The 18,377-nt window shown below is 40.7% G+C and overlaps 1 protein-coding gene across 5 annotated transcripts in view; it reads right to left on the bottom strand.

The window, feature by feature from the left end:
• Positions 1–18,377, bottom strand: part of tafa5a (TAFA chemokine like family member 5a) — a 137,719-nt gene that overhangs the window by 96,391 nt on the left and 22,951 nt on the right. Inside the window, exon 1 of one of the 5 annotated variants that reach the window (XM_069164817.1) lies at positions 257–1,326. The exons of 3 other annotated variants lie outside the window; for them this stretch is intronic. In XM_069164817.1, the coding sequence (XP_069020918.1) occupies positions 257–347 (91 nt within the window). In that variant the 5' untranslated portion in view covers positions 348–1,326. Of the gene's footprint in view, positions 1–256; positions 1,327–18,377 lie in introns of those variants that run through there. One more of the 5 variants, XM_069164820.1, reaches the window with a different exon arrangement.

Raw genomic sequence — 18,377 nt, 5'->3', positions numbered from 1 at the left:
GACTTGTTGAAGATGAGAAACGTAGGTGAGAAAAATCCCAGCTGAGCTTCTGTGCTTCATGAATCCGTTTCTGTGTTCTTTGATTTGGATTTGTATTTTAGATTGACTAAATGAAAGAGTAGATATTTGATTGCGACAAATCCACTCCGCGTTGGAGTTATTGTTGCGGAAAACTTCATATAAACTATACGTGGAAGGCGATGGCGCATGAAAACATAAAAGTGAGAGGTAAATCGATGGAGTTCTGAGTGATTACCTTCTTTGAGCAGGCGGGAGTGAATAAGGAGAATGAGAAAGCAGCAGATCGCCGCTCCGGTCAGTGCCCACGCAACTCTGAGCAGCTGCATCCTGGCGTAGGAAGGTTTGTGGCGGACCGAGACAGCCGTGCAGCGAGAGAGAGACACTCCACCTCAGCTCACAGACACGCACTGACTCATGTTCTATTGGCCATGGAAATCAGCACTCATCCGCTTCATACAAAATCCCCACTTGATAGTCCGGTTTAGATGTGATGAAGAGGGCTGGGATTCCGCTAAAGAACAAAAATATGCGCGCTCGTCTCGTCGCCGGTGCGTCAGAGTGGCTCCAAACAGGGGGGCGATTAAGCCCCAATCACCATCTGAAGGGCTGGCATGTTTCCTCACACCACTTCTCCTTATTCTCTTCCTTCTTTTTCTTCAAGAGTCTCTCGTCGTTGGCCTAGCGGGAGTCTCGCTCGCGACAGGTTCGGCAAAGCGGGCTGTGCCCCTCGGCGTGTCTCCGTCTTGGAGTGCGCACGGCGGTCCACGGTGATGCGGCGCGCAGATGATGATCACCGCTCTCCGCTGCATGTTACGCACGTCTCTCCCACTGCTGGAGAGGCACGGGCAAACACTGCCAACCAAGTCGCCTTGCAGCCCCTCTCTCTCTCTCTCGTTTTCCCTCCCTCTCCCTGTCACGCGCTCTCTCTCTGTGTCTCTCTCCCAGTTCTTCACTATATTGCTCAGGCGTTCTGTCACTTTCTCGCTCTCTTTCTCTGTCGCCGTTCCCCTCTCTCCACCCTCTCTCCACCCTCTCTCTGTTTCCCTCTCGATTCAGCCCCATGCAACGCTTGCCGTTTACGCACGGTAACAGCCAGTATCATAAACTACAGGCTACATCTTCCTCCGCGCTCTGCGCGTCATACCTCTTGCAAACATTTTTTTCCAAATCAAAAAATCAGAGTTACTGTGGTCGGCAATTTTTCCTGACTTCTCTTAAAAGGCAATTGAAAAAAACTCCCGGCTGCGCAGGTTTTTTCGACAGTCTCCCATTAGATAATCATATTCCTATGTGTGTTCCTCATACAATATCCACTTTTCTCCCCTCTGCTTAGCTCCAGGTTACGTCACAACTCCCCCAAATAATCTCCTCCAGCTACGAAGCACGAAATAGTGCTGCTGTACAAGGATGCTTCAATTTATAAATAAAAGTGAGCTGAGCGTGGGCTGCAGGTGATGATCATATGGGAAACCAAAATAAATTGAATCCAGAGCATTTTCTGTTAAATTTTACCCCACAAACCCAATCTTGTATAGCTCCAGAGTAAATCTGAAAAGTGCTGATTTTAGGTGGATATCCAGCACATCATGAATGCAGCAAAAATGGGGGGGGAGGGAGGGGGGGAGCAGGGGAAATTCTGCACCTCCATATTAGACAAGCCTCTCTGTTATTGAAAGAAGCAATAGGCTTTGGTTAGCCCAGCCTAGGGCTTTTTTTTTCTAAGAATATTCAACACCCTCTGAAACCTATTACAAATGTAGCCTAAAATTTCATCATATTATAGATATAAAGAATTGATGTCGTTGCAAATTCTTTAAAAGCCTTTACTGCTCTTTTCACAGTTGGAAGTTTAAAAGCATGATCCTGTGAGTGAACACAATCCAACTGGAGGAGGAACAATATTGAACAGCAAAACAATAGAATGTGTAATCCGCTACCATGACCCCCTGGTGAGCGTCAAGCACAGCTATTGTTTTTGTTTTATGTATGTTTGTATGCTGGTAAAGGCTCAGACTGCAGAAAGAGATGGGAATTTAAATATTCATTAATTCATGTATTCAGCCAGTGAAGTCAGTCAGTCATTTGGAAGAGACTGGCCAGTTTGCACACACTAACCCACATGGCCGCTCAAGTGATTACAGCATCTGAAAGCTGTGTTTCCTCCTTGGGGTACTTGTGAGGTTTTTTTTTTTTCCTTCTGCGTCTGTATATTTATAATTGAATCGGAATGACATGGTTGGGCGACTGACGGTGCCACTCAAACCAGAAAACTGTCATTGCAGTGTCAATAAGGTTGGCCCCTGCAGCTATACTAGGACTAATTAGCTGATAACAGTCTCTCTTGGCTGGAATGTGTGCCAGACTCTCTATGTATTTGTATACGTGTGTGTGTGTGTGTGTGTGTGTGTGTGTGTGTGTGTGTGTGTTTCAGTGCACGCTATGAGTGTCTGAGCATTTGTTAGCTTGTCTCTAAATTTGCATACATGCGTGTTTCTTTCTTTCCAGACACCTCCCAGCCTCTTCTCTAAAGCTATGATCCATCCATCTAACTCCATGGAAAGCAATTAGCAGAGACTTGACCTCTACAATGATTTGGGGTGGCAAGACTGTATGTGTGCAAGTCTGGCATTATCATCTGCTCAGCCTATACTAGTCAACACTCATCAGAAGAGCATAGAACTAAATATAACTTTGTGTATGTGCGTAAAGCCTGATCAATAAGCCGTCAAAAACACTGACAATGATGCAGTTTGGATCTTCCAGAGGAACCAATTATAACTATTCACAAGGTTGTCACCTTTATGCACCTGATCTTGACATCTCGCCTGCCTGACAGGCTTGAACCTGTGAAATAGTGCCAAAGCGCACACACCCTTTTTGCAGTGTTCAGAACATAAGCTTTCGCTCCCAATTTAAGGTGGCAACAGCAGTTTGTCTAACTGTGAGTAAATATTTAGAACATGTAAAGAATTCAGGTTTGCAGCTTTCACACCCACTGGTAATTAGGCTTTGGTATTATTTATAAAGTAGAAACATCTGGATTAACATTCAAAACCCTCTGTAGTGAGCAGCCGAGCCTTGAGCTGCAGTAGTCACGGAAGAACCTCTGCAAGCAGTGCCTACAATTGTGCATTATAAACTCAAATAGTGCTGAGAGAAAATAGGGTGAATATTGTTGAAATTTGGCTCCTTTAACACATCTACAGTATCATCTTTATCTCTGGTCACACGTCATCATGGATTATCAGCAAAAAAATAGCAGCAAAACAGCCAAGCATAAATAGGTTAGGTTTGGATCAACATTGTGGTTTGAGTTAAAATGGCTACTTTGCTGAGGTTAGGAGAGTTTAGTTGTCATGGTTACAACAATATGAGATTACATGCAGTCATGCTCGAAAGAAGAACTTAACAGAGGCTACAAATGTGTGTTACCTGTGCAAATTTAGTGTTTTGTTGACCCATCCCTCCACCCAATGTGAAAATAACAAAAACAAGTGCACGATTGAATATTATTGCACTTCCATAAATTTGCAATACTTAGGAGACACAGATTTTTAAAAAAGAGTCAACGTTGTTAAGAATGAAACTCAAAGATACAGAAGCTGAAAAATCACAAGTTTTATTCACCAATATGTTCAACTCCAAAACTGCTGGATCATAGATTTCCCATAATCCAATTGAAATCATTATCAGGGTTATTTTTTTCAAATTTTGCGATTCTCCCCCAGAGCCTGTAAACGTACCTGCATGTCTGAAAATGATGGAGCATTGCATTAAATATGGTTATCTTTCTGAAGTACATGAAAAATATGCAAATGACCATAAAATGTTGTAATTACATCAACTAAGGAAATATTTCATGATTTAGATATTATAAAGGCTTTGGACAAATTACTTGTTCTTCTTTCCAACAGAAAGAAATCTATATCATGTCAGCCTACATGATGTTTAATGACTTAATTCATTATCAGTGATTTTACTGTCATTTGGATGCCAGAGAGATTAGTTCAAATATTCACAAAACAATTCTCCTACAAATAGGAAAAACTAAGTGTATGTTTAAAACTATTGTGTGCTGCCTGTGCAAGTTTTCAAATATATACTATATGTATATTATGCTTACTATTACTGTGTATCCCAGCTTTCTCTCATGAGGTCTAATTTGTGCATTGCTGCCTTGGGGATCAAATATTATTTCTAGACACTATGAGAAATCCCTGTGAGATAGTTGCTTGCATTTGTTGTAACCTGTCTGCTCTAGTACAAAGAGATGGCAACAATGTTTTGATATAAGTCTTGGAGCACTGATTTTTTTTTTTTTTTTTTTTTTTTTTTTTTTTTTTTAATTTTAAATTATTGAACAATTTCTTTCCCCTCTCTCCTCACACCACCCACCTACACTGCTGCCATGTCTCCTCTCTCACTTTCTCCTGCTCTACGCTGCCACCCCCTCACTGCTATGCTTTTCCTTGCCAGGAGCCAGGAGAGGCGTTACTTGCTTTGTCCTCTGTGCAGGTCACTGGCTATGTGCCAGACACAGCCCATGCCAATAAAAGCCATGAGTAATGGCCTAAAACTTCTACATTCGCTGTGTTTCCCATTATTTCCCATGGCCAATAAATCTGAAGCAGGGCTTAATCAGAGGGAAAAGCAGGAACATACGGCCTATGTTCAGTAGGGTGTCCAACATAAAGATTCTTACAGTTTAATCAGAGTTAAAAGTTGGGGTGCAAGCCACCAATATGGCTTTGCTTGTGAACCCTCTATGTCTTCTGACAGGTGGAGCCAGTATTGTTTAGGCAGATGAACACACACTGTCATGAAACAAAGCTGCCTCTGGGCCTCTGAGATGGGGTCGACTCTAAATAATGTCTCCAAAGAACCTAATAGACAGATAAATTAATAAATGTTTCAAATTCCATGAATTGCTAAGTGAAGAATCCAAGTTTTGCCGTATGACTGGATAGTCTAATATATCTGCCAACGTTGTAAACACCAATTCAGCCAGATCTAGAAGGATCACATACATATAGTCCTTATCCACATGCAGTATTTGAGCATTGTATGATACATGTCTTCATTAGAAAAAAAAAAAGACACAAACTAGAGAGGCGCTCCAGCTCCGTAAGACTTAAAACTCCACATAAACAAACAAAGAAGGCAGATTGCTTATAATCAATGCAGATGTTCAACCAAACTGCCACAGGATGGCTCGTTCCTGTGGCTGAGATGGATTGTCCTGACAAAAAAAAAAAAAAAAAAAAAAAAATCCAAGTTTTCTGTTCTCTTTTACTTTGTCCTCAGCAGTATCTGCACGCTGCCAGCATACTCCGAGATACCAGGCATTAATCTTCCATCAGGAGGAGCCTTTCACTCTGCTCAGTATCAAACACAACTTCACCACAGAAGTAAAACTCACCTGGGTGAGATAATCCATTATAGTAAACACAAAGCACCAATTTGGCTTTGTAAATCATTTTGTTTAATCAGTATTTTCTTTGTGCTCAGGTCGAGTGTTTTCCTATTATTCCAGGGGAAGCATTGTGTTTCCCTTTGCTTACTGTCAATCATTTGACACGTACAGGAAGGAAACCAAGTGCCTGCCAGGAAATAATCCATCAAAAACACATCACCTTAGACATCTGTCACATTCATGCCTTTGTATTTGGGGAACATTTTTCAGTGGAGACGTCAGTTAATTTTCCACACCATAAAGTTTGTGTGTTTTTATTGAATATATCTAATTTCACGCATTATGCAAGGCAAAGCAAGAGGAGGAAATCTAAAGATAGAAATATAGGAGTTATAAAGAATATACCAGTGTCATTTATATCTCATTTATTTCTATGAAGGGCTTATTAGTAGGCTAAAAGAAAAGATAAATTACTTTTCTAACTTTTTCTGTTCTATTATTGGAGAACACGGGGACCTTACTGTGCCTAATCTAAAAATGTTTCAATGGTTCATAGAGCAGGCACATTTTTGGAGGGTTCTGTTGAGGTTTTCTGTTAAGGTTTTTCATTCCAGTCAACAAATGAGAGACCTGACAGAGACGTACGGTATACAGCTACATATTTTTTGGTCTTCTCCAAAAAATTTCATCTCCCTAGGAGCTCTGTCTAGAATCTATGTCAAAACTTTTGGAGGAAAATGTAAAACAGAAGCTTGACATGGTTTCACTTCTCATGCCAAAATTAGGGATTTTTTTTTTCTTCCATGGGCTGAATGTGGGGCCCACATGGACGCTGATGTACGGTAATAGTGATACATTTTAATCTAAACATCTTAATTGTTTTAATATCCTTCTCTTTTTAATTGGAATTAGTGTCACCCACACTGACTTGAACTACAAAGTTATTATATTATTCATGAGTAACTGTACACAAGCAACACACATTTAATTAAGTCTTATAGGGAATGTGATATACTGAGCTGACAAACACTCATTCTCCTGAGACTCCCACTAAGCTTCTTACATTTCCTGTAGTCAGAAGAAAATCAACAAGCACCCACAAGACAGCGATCCACATCAACAGCTCCCCTCAGTTCAGTGTTCTGAGAACACAAGTGTCACACTTTCCAGCTCCAACCCAGATCCAGATGTGACTTTACAGCTGCAACGGTCAGACGCTACAGCACATGTGAAAGCCAATTTAACACCTATTTTACTATGTACTATTTCAGGTAAAATTACGGATGTTGGACAAATGGAAAATGAAAGAAAATTAAGACTCAAGTTAATTTAGTCAAATAAAATAGAAACTCTGAAAACTTCCTATTAACAACCGTCACATCTTTTAACATATAAGAACAAAAAAATGAAATTACTCTAAATTGAGGTAAGTAAATGAAACATCTAATGAAGACAGATTCAAAAGCAAAACTGCAAAAATTAAGTGAGATTGCCTTAAACAGAGTTATTTACAGTTTGCTTGCCGTTTCACAAATAAGAAAACTTTATGTGCAAAACAATGAAATTCATAAAATGATCAAATAAGTCCCCAAACTGATAGCTAACAAATAAAATCATCTTTTGGAGAGCAGCAGTCTGTCACTGCCTATTTATCTTTAATCTCAATGGACAATAGACAAATAAAAGCAACAGCTTTGACAATAAAATATTTAACAAGAAAGTTTCAACAACGCCAATCACGAGTTTATTTATCAAGTGTTGCCTTTGTCCGTAGGGAAAGTTGTTGGTAATGATAACCAGAGGTCAGAAAAAATATGAATAAATGTGCTAAAATAACAATCACTTTGACACAGTCACATAAAAGTAAAACTATTAAAACAGGAAACTTGTCTAAGAACAAGTGACAAGTCAATGTAATCTTGCCTCGATTACTGTCTGTCGCTGTGGGTTTGTAAGGATCACAAAGTGTATTTGAGAGTGTAATCTTTGCAAAATATGTCTGTTTAATTGGAGTATAAAAAGTTGCTTCACCATTTCTTATATTACAGCTTGAGCTTGTGGGAGATCATAGGTAAACTTTTTAATCCTCAGATATCTTGAACATATTCAGACCTTAAAAGCTTAATTTTCTCACTAGAATTTGCAGTGAAACATTTCTTACTGAAACTATAACACAAATATGCATAAAAAATAAAAGCAATAAAAGTAGTGGTGCAGAGAATAAATAATGGTGTCTTATATATTATTCGACAGTGTGTTTCTAAAAAGTGTCAGAGAAAATTGCAATGCAAAATCTGTTATTGAGTATTTTAATTTGGTTTCAGTTTTAAAGACCAGTGTAGCCAGAAAACTGTCACCATTGATAAACCGTTTTAGTAACAGAGTCCAGAAAAGGCATTTCAAATCAGTGTCAACATAAAAGTCTCTCTGCGGCTAACTTCAGTTCACTTTCAATGCAAGCAATTCAGGAGGAAAGCTGACTTCATCATTTAAATATTGATAAACTTTTGTAATGAGAATGTCATATTCAATCTGTGAAAATGTAATTAAAAATCAATATTCTATCAACGTTAAATGAACAACACTTTCTGTGTTATTCTGGATTGACTGCGAGAAAGTTAATTGACTTGAGCATCGATTTTCATATCAATCTTCTACGTGTGGAACATCCTCACTGGTTTTAAACATGGTCGAAATATCCTGTTGGCACATTTAGGAACAGGTCTCAGACAGGGTGGCACAGAAGAGGTAGAAAGAAAGAAGAAGAGTGTGGGAGCTCTCTGAATACAGAGGAGCTTTTCTGAAAGTAAACAGGTGGACTCAATGGGAGTATGTGCATACAAGGCCAGCAGAAACACATATATGGATATATATATAAAGAGATATGGTAATGTGTTTCTTTGTACATGTCATGTACGTAACGTAACTTATGTACATGCGCCTGACGCAACTTACGAAGTCTGGACTAACTTTTGTAACAAACGTTGTCATTATAAATCAAACCATGATATTTTCCTAAAGCCAGCCAAATAGTTTTGGTGTCTAAATCTGAAAATCAAACTGTGCCTGTGTCACAACGTTAACCATGTGTTTATTATTGCTTCCCTGACTACGAATCTCTCGTACGCCTGTCACTGGTACTCTCCAGCCGTCAAATTATGTATTTTGTCATTTAGGAGTGAGGATGTGTCCGTCCTATAGAGGACGTTTAAAACACGCCCATATATTGTTTTGGGACTCAGTGGAAATCGACCTATAATATCCTTTCACGATGAGAATGTGAATCTCACAAACATGAAAGGGGTGTCAAACATCTCAACTAAAAATGAATAAGGGTTTAAAATTGTCAAAATGTGCCTTTAAACAGCCAATTCATATCTATAGCTATCATTTATTGATTAAAATATCACTTTGGTCAGGGAAATATGCAGCTACTAGAATATGCGCTAAAAAAAAGTGCATGCATATTATTCCTGTTAAAGTTTCAGGAATTACACTTATTTTGTATCATGACAGGTAACATTAGAGGCTTACAGGAAACATGTCACGTATTTGTTATGTATTTTTTGGGGTCATTACTGGACACATCTATGTTTCGATGTGTCTTTGAAGCCCATTCTGAATAAATGATGCAGGTGCAGACAGAGCTGGCTGTGTACCTGCTACAGGATGAAAAGCAATACAACGGAAATTGAAAAGTAGCAATAGCCTGAAAGGAGGAAAGGCTGTAGCCTCTCTGGCCATAACAAAATTCAATTGTGAAAATAGAGCAGATGATAATATTTGGTTGCAGCATTGTCTGGCAAAAGTTGAAAAAAAAAGAAGAGCAGTCTCTTCTAGATTGCTGTAACCTTGAATCACCCTGACATGCCTGTATTCATCTGCGAGTACAAAAAGGAACGACATTTGAAAAGAAATGTGATTATTAGATGACGGCATGTAGAGAGAGAGAAGCCGAACAGAGAGGAAGTCAGAATGGAGCTGGGCAGCTATCGAAGAGGGAAAAAAAAAAAAACAACAAAGATGGGTCAGACATGGAAGAAAAAAAAAAGTGTCTTTCGGGACACAGCAAGTAAAGCATATGGAGTGACATGAAGGGTGAGATGATTCACAATTTTGCAACAACGCTTCAGCAGAAAATCAGACACTAACACAGCCTGCCTGTCACCACGGGCTGCTGATGGACACACATTATTGGATCCACATACCGCCTCCTTGCTCCGCTGCAGTTCTTCACTGGAGGCATATTGCCGTCAGTTAAGCAGTCAGATCGACTGTTCAGGAATTCTGTCACCGTTTGACATAAATAGTGACACGAAACAAATAAAATTGTAAGCTTTTATGCTTATTCTTATGCATGTTGTGTTATGGCCTCAAAACATACCATTTTTTACATTTTAGGATTGAAAAGGTTACATAAAAAGGTTTAATATCAGGAACAGTAAATCTAAAAATCCATATTTATTTAAATATTTCTTTTAAATGACAAGTGTATGCGTTGTTTGCATAAATGAATGCCGCCGTGATAGTTTTAAACCCTTGTACTACAACATATGTATGTTGTATAAGGAGGCATCCCTTGACTTTGCGGACTCTTTAAATAGGCGTAGTCCATCGCCTGTAGTCCACTGCAATGAACACGAGTCCGCTTTTGATTAAAGATTTTAAAAAAATACATCCAAACATAGCTATAAACTTCATTAGCTATATTTGAGAAGAAAAAAAAAAACGGAAATTGCAACACTTGGAGGTAGTGCAACAAGTTGTAAGATCAACTTCGTCACACAGTTTTGTCAGTGAAGTGGGTGAATATATGAGCAAATGCACAGCTGCATTTATTGGGAGCCATTTTTCTACACCTGTCCAATATTCACTTCCCTTTGAGCTCTGTTTTGGTCTCCACCGACTCAAGAGGGAAATGTCTGGTTCTGCAGCTGCTAAGCGTTGCTGTACATAATTTTGTCTGTTTCTTAGTGTCTGGCAGGTAGTGCAGAGTTTGTTTATCAGGACTTTTTCTTGTGTAAAACAGCCACCTGCTGCATCTGGTTGTGACATCTGGATACCGAGAGGTGGGAGAACCAAGCCAATGACGCTGTTGGCCCTTGAAACAATGAGATAAAAGACGCTAAATCAAACTGTAGAGGTGCTAGGAGCTACAGATGTAGGTAAATAAGTGGCCTCCTTCAAGTGATTTACGCACAGGAATTTGAAACCACACGGCAACTGTGGCTTTTGCAAGTTTTAGCCCATTTAATACAAATCATAAATTTTGCACACACTGCTGCTGTGATTTAGAAATGTAAATATATTCGATTTTTCAGATTGACCAATCAAAATCAATTAATTTCAGTCAAGGTTAGAATGTCATCCAGAAGTTTTAAAATGTGTCCCATTAGAAGATGATCAGAAAAGTGTGAATTATTCAAGATTTTTTTTGTCAGAGCAGTGGCATGGTCTTTTAAAAATAGACCTTTTTTAAATGCTGGACAAATATGTTTCATACTTCAATGACAGGTCAACCTTAAAAGATTGTCTTTGAAAAAGGACTGGGGCAGCCTATTGTGAGAAAAAGAGGAGCAGAAAGGCACGGAGAGCTATGAGAGAGAGGAAGGAGCAACATGTAAACAGGGACAAAGAGCAGAGAATGAAAGCAATAACAGAAAAAGTGAGAGAATATGAGGAAGAAGACAAACGTTGTAAAGATAGAGGACCATCGTCTGCCCTCTCCAGGGCTCAGACTCCCACCGACAGCGCTAAAAAGAAAGGGGATCAATCCTGATTCCAACCAGGCTTTGTCTCTTTACACCATGAAAATATGGCCTGGAATCCCATTATCCCCGGCTATAGAGATGTAACGGCTCCATCTTCATCTCTTATTCCACAGCGCAGAGGGAATGGCACCACCTGCACTGTATATTGAAGCTGTAGCCTTAAGACGAAAAAAAAAAAAAATGCTCTTACCCATTCTCAGGCTCAAGAGGCTTTTTAGTTGAAGGGCAAACAGAACTAGAGCGGAGAATGGATGATACTCATTTCAAGCAGCAGCCATATTCACAGTGTTCTGTAACTTTGGCATACCGATGAATACCTTAAACTCTATTTTCACCGGAGTAATGTACAAGAGCTGAGACAGTAGCGCACACACCCATGCATGTTCAGTCCCACATGCGTTGTCCATCTCCTCCACACACACACAAACACACAGATCACTTGGAGAATTGAGTTGGTGACAAGAGCTAGATTTGATTTTATCCCCTCTCTGCCTCCTCGGCTCTCCTCAGGGTCACCGCACAAACAATCTCCCAGCAGCAAAAGTAGATATGAGATTACTTTTGTGGGGTGTTGGCAAGTGCCACATGTTTGGACACCGGTCTGCTTCTCCTGCAACCTGTGTGTCTCTGTCTCTCTCTCTGTCTGTGTGTGTGTGTGTGTGTGTGTGTGTGTGTGGCGAAGATTAAAAAAAGGAGAGAATTATCACACACAAGAATTTATAGATCCATGCTCCCTCCCAGATGTACAGGAAAAGCGGCACACAAGGTTGCATCCTGCATGAGTCAAAGGCAGCCGCTAACATATTCATCATCACATCTCTCTCACTCACACACACACACACACACACACACACACACACACACACACACAGGTACAGTATTTATGGACAGACACACACACACCACCTCAATCCCTGATAATCATCTCCCTTTGTAGCCGCCAAGGGCACGGATGTCTGTTCCTGCTTTCACTACAGGGGCTGATCCATGAAGGAGTCAAGGTGGAGTCAAAACGGAGTCAAATGTCTCCTTTGATGTGGTGTGCGCGTGCACACACACACACACACACACACACACACACACACACACGCTTGTCTGTGGAGGAGAGTGCAGGTTTTACATGAACCACAGGAGTGATGACAGCATACTGTTACTGCATACTGTTAGTGTGACTAAAATCTGCAGGCTGAGAAAGAAAGAGAGGTTTGTTAATTGAATGTATGAAAGAGGTAAACAGACAGAGAGAGAGAGGCTGATTAATTGAAAGTGAGGGCGGTGAACTGATTATGAAGAGAGAGAGGGAGAAGAAAGGGAGTGTATGTCATAAAAGCTTCCTCGAAAAAGAGCGCTATCAAGCAAGCAAAGCTCTGACTCTGATCACTCGTGTTTGCATTTTAAGCAGGCCCCAAAAGCTTGGAGCGCAATGGCGATGTTTCACAGTGGCACTGGGCATTTACATATTTATCCACCAACAATATTCTGCCCATAAATGTGCATTGTTCTTTTTTTTTTGGTTTCTTTCTTTCTTCTACATTTGCTTTATTTATTGATTGATTTAAGCGTAGTAAGCGTAAAAAAAAAAAAAAAAAAAAAAAATGCATAAAATGAGCTGAGGCCTGAGTTTTCTTATTCGGGAGGGAATTTGCATTCCAACCACCTCATGTCCTGCAGTACGGTACAAAATAACCACTCCCTGTATCTCAGCAAATCCCGCACACACACTCAGACATGCAGAGAAACACTGCGATATGCTCCGGACTAAAAATGCATTGCTCACACGCACCCTCGTGAAGCCCACACACCTTAAAATTCCCAACACATACATCTTTCACACACATTCGGTGTGTGGACTACTTGGCTGGTGCTGGGCAGTGCTGGGAGAAGGAGGTGGAAAAGGAGGAGGGAGGAGGCTCCATCTGTGCAGGGAAGTTGGGTGCCTGGCAGCCTCCTCGGGCCGCTTGGCCATCCATCCCGCCCCCCCCCCCACCCTCCACCTCCACCTCAACTCGACCAACCCCCCCCACCCACCTCCACCCCTCCACACCCACCCAACCCCCCCCCCCCCACACACACACACACACACCCCAATCTTCTCCCTGTCCGTCCCCACGAACCGCAAACATTTCCATCCTGCCTCCTTTCATGTGAGGAGCGGAAGCGTGGCTGGCATCCGCTGCTGTTGTTTGATACAGTGGCCGCATGATGCCCGACTGCCTGCTTGGCTGCCACACACACATGCACACAGACACACTGACGCACGCACACATGGGCAGCTTGCACTGGCTCCATGTACTACCACCTAACGAGCGGCAAGCTCTTTTATGGGAAGGACAAACTCTGGCCGGTCTCATGTCAAACACAAAAATCAAACGTGGAAAAACGGTTTGTTAGATATGGGACCAAGTCATTTATATATGCTGAATAGAAACATACATACTGTACAGTACAGCACGCACCAACCCTGTCCTCTAAAAATGACATTAATCCACACAAAAAAAATCTGCAATGGCGCAAACACCCCACTTTCTTTTCTTTTTTTTCTCTCCATAAGATGAATGCTGATGACTTGGAGACCTATTCAAATGGAATCTATTGCAACATTTTCACATATCAAGCAAAATAACAAAAAAATACACAATACAATTTCATTTTCTCTCCTACTTACGGGCCATAACTAAGTGTGCACAAAACAAATCCCACACCCATCAGCCAGAGCTCTACTTTATGGAGCTCATTAGAAAAATGTCAACATCCTAACACGCTAAATTAAGATGGTGAACATGGTAAGCATTACAATAATGAGGTAAGATTTATATTGCAGATTGTTCACAGCCTATGCAGCCATGAATGTAGTATCTGTAAAAAGTTCAGTATCAATGCAGATCATTTGTTTTTCTATCTGCTGCTGGCAATGAAAATAATGATTTAAGTCTTGAATTAAATGTAGGACAAGTCAATTCAGAGTTAAAGACAAGATGAGGATGTAACATATGTTTTCAATATTTCACCAAAAACAATGTGGCTTTGAACACAAGTCTGCTTGTGGCTTTAAATACATGTTTTAGTGACATACATGTACCAATGGCATGTTGAAGTTCCCTACATTTCAGTTCATTTCAATCATGGGGATCCAGGATGTTCAATTAACAAGGTTGTATGAAAAGAATCATAACTACGATTGTGTGAATATTACAAAAATATTTATACAACTTTTGAATGGTTATTTCACCCTGCTTTCTCTCCCTAGTATTAGAATATTACACCCCCCCCCCCCTCAGTTTTTCCACTGTCATTTTCTATCCCTACATCTTATCATGACAGTGACTTTATGCAACTGACTGTGCATTCATTCAGACAAAACCAACTGTCAATCACAGCTGTCTCTGCCCTGATTGTCTTGACGGACAAAGACGTGATAAAAAAAATTAAAAAAAACTGTTTTATATATTTATTGTATCATTTCAGTTAATAGTCTGCAATAATGACTCATCTAATGACTCATTGCAGAGTGTCTAATTTATTGATTGTTGGGTCTCCAGATTCAGTCTGACTACTGCAGAATAACAACGGCACAGGATTGGAGTGCCTGAAGGCCAATGATGCTCCAAAACATTTTTTGTTAAAGAAACAAATTAAATTAATAAGATATGAAAATTATTTTGTAGAAGAGGGTTTTAAACACTCATATTTGACATGTATTGTATCAGTATGTCTTCCACTCTAAAACGTCCGTGTAACTATTTCTTGAAGCAAACACCTTCACTTCCCTTGGAAGGCCATCGAAGAGCAGTAACACAGTGACTGTGTTATTTATAATTCCTGCCAGAAGCTTGCCTTAGAGCCTGTCAGGTTCTTCCTCAAGGGAATAGATGGAAGTCCATAATCAAAGTAACTAACCTGTGATTTACCGAACCCTCGGGTAAACATCTGCTGCCTGTCATCTGGGCTGCTTACAAGGGTCGACTATTTACATGCATTTACTTGTGGAGGGGCTTTAAAAAAAAAGGGGGGGGGGAGCGCAAGGATTTGTGAGCCCTCAGCAGTTCTTGCTACCAACCTGCCAACCTCATCACCACACCCTTCTGTGCCTTGGTGAGATGTAGAAGTAAGCTTAGAGGGAGAGAGAGAGAGAGAAGAGAAGACAGGGTGGGTTTCACAGCTTGCTCCTGATTCTTTGGGTTTATTACTCCCCCTCACCCTCCCTCTCCCTGCTCCTCCATCATGCCTCTCAATCACTTGACAAGGCAGAGGGAGCTAGAGAACAAATACAAGTTGCTGGGTGTTACAGGAAGAGAGGAAAGGAATAATAACAAATTGAAAATAAAAAACAGCAAAAAGAGGGAGAATGAAAGTGCAAAATTGAGGAGAGAAGAAAATAAAGAAAACAGATCTGTTATACATTATGTTTGGGTCAAGGTCACCGTTCAAACATAACCACTGCTAGGCAGCTATTTTCACAGGCTTCGCATAAGGGACTGTATAAAACATTGAAGGGGCATCGCAGGTGGGGTAGAAACAACCCAGTTTCACATCATATTGTGGAATACAGTAGCTGTTAGTCCACAGAAAAACATGTATTTGTTTGTTTTTTAAAAATCTTTTTTTTGTAAGACAAAGGATGGCTTAAAGGAAAATCTTAATAACACGTTTTTTTAGAAAGTAAAAAAAAAAAAAAAAAAAAGGCTTCAGCCCGCCTACCCAACAAAATCCTTTCTATAGCTACAAAGTGCTCCACTTGCACACAATATTTAACTTCCTCATTCTACTTGCATACTTGCTGTCATCCTCTCTTGCTTCTTCTCTGCAGATACTTCTACCAATGCAGACCCTGCATTACCGCTGTACTCCCACTGTGTCTCCTCACTCACAGAGCTAATAGTGACAGATAGAATGAGGAAGGGCTGCCACGAGCTGATCGATAATAGGCAACTCCCGCAATATTGCCATTGCTACTGCCAAGCCCCTGGCTAATGGAGCACACCACAGTCAACCAGAGGAGGGGTGGTGGCTGGTGGGGAGGGAAGTAGGGGGGTTGAGGAGAGCAATTTTGATGAAGTCCCTTTCAAAGCTCGGCACCGAGTTGAAAGCCTCTCTCCTTTCATTGATTCTCATTTGATTTCCAGCCTCTCTCTCCTTCCTCTTTTTCTTTCCATTTAACTCTTTTGCACTTTTGAATTGTCCTTCCCATGAGCTCTGTCTTTATTTATGTGTCCGTCTTCCCTCGTCTCTTCTTAATCTTTTCAACCATTCGCGGTGCAATCAATCTCAGTGTCTACCACTGGCATGTATAACAAACATCTATCAGTTCGTATGCAGATGAGTGATTCAAAGAAGAAGTGGGCAGCCTAATAACCTAACCAGAGCCACAGCATCAGGACATAATCCACAGTGCCATGGGCAAAGTGACTTCCACATTTAGATAGATTAAAGCCAATCAATTAGTACACACAATCTTCAAAATATAAATTAAATTAATCCCAATAAAATGAGCGCGATTTATTAGCTTTCCCCCCTCTAGGCAAAATCCAATAATTATAATTGTCAATTTGCAAATTCAGAGGCCGAGAAGTATTTAAATCATGTAGGAAAACACTTGACGTGGAGGACCAATTAATTAAACTATTCAAATTTATTTGCTGAATTTTAGCTTGTTGGTGAGAGGTGCTTAAATATGAGACAAGCTTCTTGCATGTATTGGGTGACCCTTCATAGGAAACCCTATCTTTGAAAATGTAAATACAAACATTACACAATGTTTTTTTTCAAATGGAATGATTTTTGATCCATGAAGTCTAAACTGATAAGAAGTCAAAGGGACGAGGTCAAGGTAGTTGGTTGATGTTAGAAATGGCTGACTTGACACTGGAGACTGAGAATCTCATGTTGAGTCCTACATGCTGTGTGATAAAGGCAATTTAAACACACACTGTTGACTTTTTCACTATTTGAATGACATAACGCCCTTTGGCTTACTTTAAACCTGCAGCATCAGATTTGTTTGGTCACTTGGGGGGCAGCAGAAACAAGGTCTGAATACATATCCACCGCAATTTATTTTTCCATTCAGGTTTTTTTTTTTTTTTTTTTTTTTTTTTTTTTTTATTACGTAAAGTCACCCATTGCTACAAGCTCTGTTTTGGTGTCCTCTAACTCCGAAGAAAACTGTCTGGCACCTTAACTTATACATTACGAGTCATCCATTGTTGAAGGCAAAAATATTTAGTAAAACGTATGCTGCATGTTGTAGTGGAGGCACACATTTCAGAAATGTATACCTCAAAATCTGCACATATAAAAAGCTAACTGCATGACTACTTATAGAGTAAGACATTTAGTTTATTGGGCACTTTGCTAAATTCTAACTTAGAAAAGGCAGACATTTCTATTGTTTTTTTTTTTTTCATTATATACATGTAGTAGAGAAGTAGTGATAGAGGGGATAAAATTAAAAAAAAAAACATAATGGATAAGATAAAGCTATTTTTTTCTCGCGATTATTGCCGTTATCCCCCTCCTCTTTCAGTCAGCCTCATCCTTTTTTTCTTGGCCCGTCCCTGGATGCCAACTGGGAGCCGCGACCTGCTCCTTTATCAACACAGAGCCAGGTGCACTCTGTGAGCTTCCTGCTTGCCCTTTATCAGCACAGGCTACAGAGATGTAAGTCTGGTTTGTGTGCTGCAGCATGTGTGTATTTACTGGAGACGGGGGTAGATCATATTTTTTGGGTGCCTGATTGAGCTGGAGCAGATTACGCGTTTGTGCCCGCTGATGTGCCCGCATGAATGTGAATATGCGAATACATGTGTAGTTGTGTCTTGGCAAGTGTGTGTGTGTGTGTGTGTGTGTGTGTGTGTGTGTGTGTGTGTGTGTGTGTGTGTGTGTGTGTGTGCAAGAGAGAGAGAGAGAGAGAGAGAGAGAGAGAGAGAGAGAGAGAGAGAGCAGAGGGATCAGATCCCAAGCCTCTCCCAGGAGACTCAGGGGGCCTGTCACTTCAAAGGGCCGCGAGGGCCCGCTATGCCGGCCTGCCGGCCAAGGGGGAAATCCTGTTTATGTGGCGGGGCCTGCCTTGGCAGGACCAGTGGCTAACACCAGAGCCTGGCGCTTCCACAGACTGCCACCACCCATGCAGGTTTAAATCCTGTACCACACTGTGATCCCAAAAGCCAGCCTCT

This window comes from Embiotoca jacksoni, unplaced genomic scaffold, assembly GCF_022577435.1.
Source record: "Embiotoca jacksoni isolate LCO1_2020_lvr unplaced genomic scaffold, fEmbJac1.0.p SCAF_32, whole genome shotgun sequence".
Classification (NCBI taxonomy): domain Eukaryota; kingdom Metazoa; phylum Chordata; class Actinopteri; family Embiotocidae; genus Embiotoca; species Embiotoca jacksoni.
Note: the sequence above shows the minus strand (reverse complement) of the source record. Positions and strands in the feature narration are given on the sequence as shown.